Below are 9,868 nucleotides of genomic sequence, written 5' to 3'. Positions count from 1 at the left end.
TCATTTTGTGGTCCGTTTTTCTTATCACCGGTTTTCTTTCAAATGCATGATCGAAATTGATTTGCAATGATGCAATGAATGCAATGCGAAATAATTTATCTTTAATTGATGTCGACTAAATTGAATCTCCTAAAGAGCCGAAGATCCGATCAGCTCGTAGCGTGTTCCCTGCGTCATAATGCAGTGAACTGGGTAGCAAATGAGTGAGCTGGTGAGCTGCGGTTCTTTTGAAAAGAGCTGTGAGCTGTCAGCTCACTTCAATGATTCGATTCACTGGAACAGCTCAGGAGCGAATTGCCCATCTCTAATCATTAGTAGTTCGATCTTTGCCGTGATCGGTTGTGTTTTGTTTTCAGTTTGCGATTTTCCGTCTTCTTGTTCCGCGCTCGGTTGTGTAGTAACAACATATACATAATCGTTCATGGCGTGTCAAAAGTGAAGAAAACTTTCACCCCCCCGATTTGGCTACTCGTTATTAGGATTGGATCTTCGGGTTCATCTTGTGAATTTGGATCCAGTTTCGTTGGATTATTTGATCCTTCTAAGGAAATGTTTTTCAACTAGTGAACGGATGTACTTAGCCGTAATTCAAAGTGCTTAGAATCGAAACGAGACCTCGATTGATTTGTTGTGATTATTTCGTGCTCATCAAAGTGTTCAACAACATCGTACAAATCCTCCGCAGTTCAAGTGTTTCGTGATAAGAGAAAGTTGTCCATAGGCATTGGAAGATGATAATGATGAATCACAATTAATTGAATGGTGCTGTGGAAGTGAATCTCTGAACATTCCACCACCAGTGTAGGTCCAGTGAACCGAAAATCGAAAAAGAGAAGCGCTAAAACAAGTTGCATGTGGCCTACTTGAGCGACCAATTTTTTTTCGATTGGAATTCCACCGCGCTTGTCGTCGGTTATTCGTCGCCCGTTGTGTGTGTGTGTGTGTGTGTGTTCGAATTACTACCCTCAAATATGGAATCCCTCAAAAACAGCGATAGTAAAACCAAGGAAGTAGCGCCGGCGGCGTCCAACACCGCGGCCGTGGCGATTTCCTCTGCGACAGTCGTTAGGACTGAAGCAGCCAGGAAGAATTTGGATTTCATTGCGAAGAACCTGCTCGCTGGCGGTAGGTTTCCGATCGGTTTCATACCTTGTCAGTAGACTCAATCTGCCTCAGATGCAATGAAATAAAGGTCCCGAATTGAAGAACGATTATTTAAATATTGTGGTTGAGGCGGATGTATCGCAATGATAAATTCAGTAATTAGTCGACATATTTTCCATCCGCTTTTTTATTCAAAATTACCTAAAGATGCTTTTGTAAATGCAAAGATTTGATAACATTTCGAATGAAAATTGTGACACCTGCCTTGTGTTTTTCCTTTAAAAAAGTTACATAGCGTCGGTGGGACTGATAACCGCAAACAACGGACAGAACACGATCAATGAAGGCATAAATCAAGTCTGAAAAGCATTTCATTACCGTTTTATGTGCAATTGTCCCATGGATACAAGGAGTTTGGGACTGTTATGCGTATGGCAGTACAGTTATAGTGCAACGATTAAACTCAACAAAGCACGAACAATACACTGATTTCAAGTTGTTTAAGCATGTTCATCAACACTGGCATGACATAACATTGACGTAGCTAAGGCAGTCTACTCACTTGATAGAACATACATAATAATAAAACGTAACGTAAACGAGCCCGTGAAGCGTGAATCTAGTAGGACATGTAATCAAATCTTGGTATAGAAATTACTCAACGAGTTTAGTTTCCTGTTTAAAATTAACTTATTTTGACAAAGCGTTTGTTTTTAATGTGGCATTTTCCCCCACCTAGGTATTGCCGGGATGTGCTCCAAAACGGCCGTCGCTCCACTGGACCGAATAAAGATTCTCCTACAGGCACACTCAATTCACTACAAACACCTCGGAGTGTTCAGTGGGTTGAAGCATATAGTCAAAAAGGAATCCTTCTTTGCACTGTATAAAGGAAACGGTGCTCAGATGGTACGGATATTTCCATATGCCGCGACACAGTTTACCGCGTTCGAAATTTATAAGAAGGTAAGTAGTTTTATTGGGAAATGATAAACATTTTTATGTATCAAAACAAATTCGAAGCATTATATTTTTGCTTTCTCGCGTACCATCATTGACGCTTCCTTGAGACCTTGAAGGTCATTCCGGAATCCAAACCAGTTCATGGTTTTGTTTGCCTGATCGTATTGTTGGTAGAGTCCATTCAAATTTCTGTAAGAAAAATTATATCAGAATCGAGTTAGCAATGTATTTGATCGAAGTCCTACGCGTTCATGCAATCCGTGAACCACCATCCGCTTTCGTAAAATTCAGCACATGATCCTTCCTGGTGCTGATCGTTGTCTTGGTCGTATGTTGAGAACTTTACCCCGTTACTGAAATCCAATGAATTTCCGGCATTTCCATGGACAAACTGCCCCAGTCTTAGTTTAAACTTTGCTCGTTCATTGTCCACCTTGAAGTCTTCATACAGCACAATTTTGCCATTTCCGTCAAAATCCTTCAACACCACCAGCAGCTCGTAGTCACCGGATCGTGTTATCTTGTGAATCTTATCCAGACCGATCCAATGCTCCCCATCCGGATCTCCGAAGCCGTCTTTGTACTCCACCCAGGTACGGGTAAAATTTACTGATCCATCGAAACGCTTGTGTATTACGATCCATCCGCCTCCGAGGAAATCTTGTTCACAGTATGCCAGGAAGGGTTGCGTATTGAGTCCCGCCGGGCGGATCATGAAGACATTACTGAACTCGGATGGAACGAGCCGACAGGAACTGAAGTATGCACCGGCTGCAGGGAGACAAAGTAAACAAAGAGAATCTTTTGTTGTTACATTCGCCGTTTTGAACATTTTATACAGAATTGTTCAAATTTTATTTATTTATACGAAAAATGTGTGTATAAAAAGAGAAGTTTACTCTAAGCAGAAATGTCCATCTTCTCTGTGTGACGAAGAGTAATTTCTTCCCCCCACATTGACAACATCAACTAGAGCTCTTCTCTTTTACACATAGTATACATACATCATTGTTACATAAAGTGTGCACGCATTAGGCTTTCAGACAGCTCACTTAAATCCACAAATGCAAATGAGATTGGTTTGTTTTCATCAGGAAACGCCAGCATCAAACACGATTCAGACGGCTAATCAACTTGCAATGCAATCAATCGTCACACTTTTGAATCCGCAAACGCACGAGAGTCTTCTTAGATTAATCTTTATTAGGAACCAACGCCGAACACGCGAGCCCAGAATATAGACTCTGATTGTCGTGATTTGTATTTGTTTTGTAGCCGACGAAATTACATCAATGATCAATATCCCAAATGTATGCAATTATATCTTTGTACATACTTGCGAAACAAATTTCGATATTAAGGTCTGAGGACAGAGGGTCACGTGTTGAGTTTTAAATCGACCACGTGGCTCGTTCAATTCCCTTTGCGCATCGTATCTATCTTGTACTCTCTCGTATATAAGCAAACTGTACCGGGTTGCCAGCATACATTTTATTATTTTGATGAGAAGTTTTATCACATTAATCTATCGTATGGGATGGACATTACATGGATTCCCATTAACAATGAAAAAATATTCATCTTTCACAAAGATTGAATGTCTGTGTGTTTGGCAGCCTTGTCGAGCCAATTGTATTTCTCTCTCCTTTTTCAGAATGCTATCAGGAAGCCAAAGCGAAAAAAATGGCGGATGCATTGAAACTGATTTTGTTTCACAGAAAAATACAAGACTTTATTTTTATCGCGATAACATATATGTTTTTATATACTAATCGCATCTAAACTAAATTATCTAGATTTTGTCACGGTAGATTTATGATACAAACCTTCAAAGCCGAGATATTCGATAAACAAGTAGAGGTATGCATTTCCGAGCGTTCCAATTTTCAGCAGTTCTTCAGTCAGAAAAAAATACAACACGACTGCTAAACTCAATGAATCATTCTGAAAATTTCACAGAATATTCTTTACTAAATTTCGAAGACATTGTCAGGTGGGTTTTTCTATATTCTGCACCGTTTCCGAGAAAATTTAATTTGAAATGGGAAAATAGCAAAAAACCTACCACTTTACGGTACTGTCCTCAGCCCTTAAAGCTTCTCTTCGCCAAGCTTGTGTTCAAGTTTTGTATGCACACAGTTATTTTTATAACGTTAAATTTCTCTACCATTACTACCATTCTGCGATTTCGGTTGAAGCGATAAACATTTTCTCATTATTAATCAAATTAGAAATTAATCCTAAGCACTCAAAATTTACCCTGGGGTAGTTTCAAATTTCTGATGTGAAAATGACATAACATGGAATTTCATCCGAACTCGCATGACACAAGATCAGAGCATACAAATTAAAGCTTCAAATCGACTTATATTTATAGATTCGCATTATTCCAACAGCTTCGCTTTTGCATCGATTGATCTATCAGAGCTATGCTTTCTCATTGATATATCGCTTACTCTTACGTCTATGGCAGGGAAATCCGGAAATCTATGGCAGGGAAATCCGGTTTGTAGAAAACGGCTAGCTATCAATCAACATTTTAATGATATATAATTGAAAATACATGGCTATGAGCATTCAAATCAATACGTAGAAATATTTTCAACCAATGGGTGAAATAATATTACTGATTGAAAAATTCAAAAATTCAAAAGCGGATCACATTTCTACTGGTATTTACCCTTGAATTTCTAATTTGCACCCCTATATAGAAAACAAAGATGTGTTTCACATCAAAATTTTCATAGCAAGGTGAGATCTACTCTCTATTGAAAAAAACATCACAGAGAGAGCAATTCATGCGATTCACGTGAGAGCAATTCATGCGACAAGAATGTGATTCACTCGCACCTGCATCCTCGGTGTAGGCATGAAACTTACACGCTGGTTTTGGTAACTGTCTTTGGCTAATAAATGTTTTAATTCGACTTCTTGAAATTTGCCTGATCTTCCTGCACGCTCATGTTCCATTTTCGAATTTCCACTTTTGAACTTTCTGAACCAGAATTCGCATTGTTTTAGTGATGGAAAACGTTTTCCATACGCGTTGCACAATATTCAATGAGTTTTACCTGTTTTTTTTTCAAGTGAAAGCAAAAATAAGAGAACTTCTCTCAAATGACGTTTCAATGACATAAAACTCGACATTCTTGATACTAGTAATAAATATTTCTATACACATCGAAAAATTGACATTATGAAGTCATTTATATGATCACACTGCCATCTAGTTGAAATCTCTCGAAACTCAACTAAATGCATAATTGTTTACTGTAGCCTGGTTCGATCAACACTTAGTGTCTGATGACATGTGGCAAAATATTCGTCACTAGGAATATATTGTTTTTTTAAAACATTTGAACCACAGATAACAGATATACAGGCTCGATAAATATTTTCAAAACCTGTGTAAATCATACATTTGCTATGCATTGAAAACAAGGAACTCACTATTTCACCTACTCGACTATACACCTCGATCTTTCAAAACGTTCCACTACGTTCCGGAACAATAACAAATCGCTCCTGTATATTATAGAAATAGTGTAATTTCAACGATTTCAACACTTCTCACTCGATTTCCATACGTATAAAAGATATTTTTTCCATGTCGTATACATCACATGTAAATTGAATCGGAATAAGCTTGTTATTTTAACTAACAGCAAAACAAAAATCTAGCTTGAAGTGAATGCGGCACTCAAAATAGTGTCTCATGTGAAAGTGGCACACAAAATAGTGTCGATCGCGGTGATATCTGCAATTATTCGTCCCGCTGAATGAGCAAATTTCACACACAGTTCATTTGCGAACCTGTATATCTGTTTTCTGTGTTTGAACTATGACGCAAAATTTAACAGCTATGAATATGTAAAAGAAATTGGTTGTGGTGTCAGCTTAGCTTACCCAGAGAATTTTGTCGAGTCGTATTCGGTATAATCACTTTGTTACTGTCATAACCATTTTCACGGCAAAAAAATTGGTTGCACAAGCGAATAATACGTTTTTATATGAACTGTCGGACCTAACAAGTTTACTTGTTGATACTATTTGAACTGTATCATAAGATTACAGAATTTTAAAAATCATGGTACTTACAATTTTGAGCAATCGTCTTCTTCATTTCGACAAATTTATCTAGAATCGAAAACAGTACAAGTAATAGTGCAAAAGGTTATCTTTAGACTGTCGAACAAACCGTCTAGTTGTAGCCACTTAGTTTGAGTAGACTTCCGCATTGCGGTAAACTGCTGCGCCAATTTCTGCTCCAATCTGGATTTTCCGATATTTTATATAATACTTTTCTACATCATTTACACTTTACCTTTGTTCAAAAAGCTCCATGTGTTGTTCAAATCGGGTTATGATCCTTTTTAAAAAAGAATGTTACATTAGGAAGAATTAACAAAGAACTGATCATATTCAACATGATTTCTTGTAACGAAATAAACAAATCGATTCACAAACTTTTCTTCTAGCTGGTCCATCTTGGTTGAAAACATCTGTGTCGGCGAATAGTAGACATTCGCAGATATTTCGGTACTTGGTAAACCAAGCATCGCCACTATTATATAAAAAAACTTGATGCTTTTCAGTGATCCCATTATTGCAGCGCCCAGCTTCTGACTAGGCAAGTTAGTTGTGATATACTATTTCGTATGCGGATGAAGCAGCTAATAAAGGAAAAAAATTGCACTGCATGAACAATTTGTTATCGCTCTGCCACTATGATTTCAATTAGAACACGATATGAGCTCTGCGTTGTGGTTTTTTAGTTGAATGATGCTAAGCAAACGAATGATGCATTTGTAAGCATTTTACGATCACTCTAAAATCTTTACTAAATCAAATAAAATCATTTAATCCTAGGAATTTCCATCAAAGGCTTTTTCGCGACAAAATCGTGTCAGATTAAATTTGAAATAAAATTGTTATTTAAATCCAATATGCATTTTTTATTCATTTATACTGTTTTTTTTTACGCGGTTTATTATGCGGTTTCACTTTACGCGGATTTCCGAAGTTACGCGAATTTCAGAAGGTACGCGGATTTCCGAAGTTACGCGGTTCTCTTGTTTTGTCTTAGAAATGCATAAAACTTCGAGATCTGGTGCTATCCCGAAAATTTTTTGAAGACAACGATTTGACACTTAGAAACAGTTTTGAACCTAGTTAACCGTCTTTTACCAATATCACACACTATTTGCAACCGTAACCGTTTCGTTTTCTTTATAGCGTGTACGAAATAGAACAAAGCACGCATCGTTCGTTTTGTGTCTTCTTCTTCCACGTTACACGGTATTGTATTGTCATTATATATGCCAATTTGAAAGCTGCGACACTCATCGCCCTGTAACTGCGGAACCGTAAGGAGGATCCGGATGAAATTTCACAGTAGCTTTAAAAATAATATGAGCTTTAATTCAAACCAAAATTTGTGGAAATCGGTCCAAGCATCGCAGAGAAATCGAAGTGAATTCTATTTTTGGAGTTTTTCATCACCACTTTCGGTGCTTCCGGAACTAGAAAAGGGAGGACCAGTAGTGCCGAATGTATAATAATAATAATAAGCTCTGCAAACTAGAAAAAATTATCACATATTTTTAGGGGATTTGTTGTTTTTGACCTGTTTTTGACCATTGTTTGCGAAAAAAATAGTAATGAAATTGGTATTTTCCCTCTTATCACGCTTTAGTTCCGGAACCGGAAGTTGGATCCAGATAAAATATTTGACGAATGTTTTGGAAACTATAAGACCTTTCATTAGAATCTTATTTTGCGAAAATCGGTTGAGTTGTTTAAGAGATAATTGAGTGCAATCCTTTTCTCAAAGTTTCATATATTACCATATGATTCCGGAACCGGAAGTCGGATCGGGATGAAATTCAATAGCAGGCCATGGGACCATGAGACCTTTCATTTGAATCTTAGTTTGTGAAAATCGGTTCAGCCACATCTGAGAAAAGTGAGTGCATATTTTTGTTACACACACACACACACACACATAGACATTTGCTCAGTTTGTCGATTTTGGTATATGACATTCGGCCCTCCGGGCTTCGGTTTTCACAGTGATTTCATAGCCTTTCTATGTGAGAAAGGCAAAAAAAATGTTCAGATTACACCAGATCGGGATATTTCATGCGTTTCTACGACATTCGATAAAAAAATCGATTTTGGAAGTCTCAAATTTTTTCTAAGCCCCAAAGTCGATTTTTTTAGATTAAACCATATCTGAACGTTTCATGCATTTCTTAGATATTTGGCATCAAAAATTTTTTTTTGCATTCTGAGATTTTTTCTACGCGAATTTCCGAAGTTACGCGGTCTCAAATTCTCCCAGTCCTAAAGTCTATGTTTACAATAAATTTTTTTTTGAGATTATACCAGATTTGGACGTTTTATGCATTTCTAAAATATTTGGCATCAAAAACAATTTGTTTTCTTTAGTTTTGGGTTTTATTTACGCGGATTTTCGAAACTAAGCGGGTTTTTTGCGCGGGTTTTTTTTACGCAGAATACGTACCCCGCATCATCTTAAAATTAATTATAGTTACTTAATAAGGCTGCATGAAAAGACAATGAACTTTTCAGTTTAATCCAATCATTAGGGTCTGTGCAGACCTCTCTGCAACCGATTTAGCTGCTTTTGTCCAAGAGTTTCGAAATTTTTCTATATTTGTAGCTTCACGAGCGCCCAATACCGCTGGATAGGTCGCAACTCTGGGTAGTTCGGTGGATTCGTCTCTTTTGGTATAACATTGACTGCATTCTTATACCACTCCAAAACATTGGTGACGCAGTGACAAGATGCCAAATCAGTCCAGATTAGCGAATGAGTGTTATGATTGCGTAGGAATGGTAACAATCGTACATTATCACGCATGAAAACTTTTATATTCAAATACTCGCGATAGAACTTGCGATACCGGATTTTAGTCGTCATATTTTGTTTATCATTACGATTGGGTACAGTTTTCACCTTGAACGATTTCATACGAACGAACGGGTGTATGCACGAATGCGACATACAGATTTTATTTTGTAACGAAAGATCTGGTCTCTTCTGCGATATTTGCTTCACCTTCGCCAGTGGCGTGGCCTTATTTTGCGCCATCATTTTTTTCTGGTTGATTTTACGAATTACAATACAATCATTCCAACGTTTCTCAGTTTCCCGATGCCGTGCTCTCAGAAAGATTTGTTATTTTTCATTTGATTTAAATTCTTACCGGTCATATATTTTTAGATCATCGAATAGCCAGTAGTTATTGGGGACCAAATGTTGACTATACAGTGGATGAGAAAGCAATTCGAAGTGCAGGTTGTTTAGTTAAACCATCGTTGCCATCGAGTTGTTAATTGGTGCATTGTCTTGGTGAAACGGTGTTACTATATCTTCGACATATGAGGGTGTTTTTTCTTGATTTTTATATTCAAACATTTGTTCACCCCAAAACACTTAACCTTCCCGGCTGACTAATGTGCCTTTGTACGCTTCAGATGTGGTTCACAGGCTACAGTCCACTCATATGTTGATCGTTTTGATTCCGGAGTGTATGTTGAATTCGTGTTTCATCCATTGTCACATATCTACACAAAAAACTACAAGGATCAGCCCCACGGGGTTGTTCGAGCCATTGATGTGGAACAAGGTAACCAAAACTTCTAATGATCTACAATCAAACAGTTCAATCGATCGTCACACTTTTGAATCCGCAATTGCACCAAAGTCTGCTTAGATTGATCTTGATTAGGAACCAACACCGAACATTGTCTCGATTTATATTTGTTTTATAGC

General features: G+C 37.5%; 2 protein-coding genes across 2 annotated transcripts in view; one reads left to right on the top strand and one right to left on the bottom strand.

The window, feature by feature from the left end:
- Window positions 1-281: 281 nt before the first annotated feature.
- Window positions 282-9,868, top strand: part of LOC131438270 (solute carrier family 25 member 16-like) — a 34,846-nt gene continuing 25,259 nt past the window's right edge. Inside the window, exons 1-2 of the mRNA XM_058608150.1 lie at window positions 282-1,125; window positions 1,844-2,070. Coding sequence (XP_058464133.1) covers window positions 972-1,125; window positions 1,844-2,070 — 381 coding nt within the window. The 5' untranslated portion in view covers window positions 282-971. The remainder of the gene's footprint in view (window positions 1,126-1,843; window positions 2,071-9,868) is intronic.
- LOC131438271 (angiopoietin-related protein 6-like) lies at window positions 2,104-6,690 on the bottom strand. Its single transcript, XM_058608152.1, has 6 exons — window positions 6,535-6,690; window positions 6,392-6,436; window positions 6,266-6,339; window positions 6,166-6,204; window positions 2,313-2,838; window positions 2,104-2,256 (listed from the first exon to the last, which is right to left on the bottom strand). The coding sequence occupies exons 1-6, from the start codon at window positions 6,669-6,671 to the stop codon at window positions 2,130-2,132; spliced, it is 948 nt and encodes a 315-aa protein (XP_058464135.1). The 5' UTR covers window positions 6,672-6,690; the 3' UTR covers window positions 2,104-2,129.

The sequence above is a fragment of the Malaya genurostris genome, chromosome 3, assembly GCF_030247185.1.
Source record: "Malaya genurostris strain Urasoe2022 chromosome 3, Malgen_1.1, whole genome shotgun sequence".
NCBI classification, from domain to species: Eukaryota; Metazoa; Arthropoda; class Insecta; order Diptera; family Culicidae; genus Malaya; species Malaya genurostris.
The sequence above is the reverse complement of the archived record's forward strand: the minus strand, read 5'-3'. Positions and strand labels throughout refer to the sequence as shown.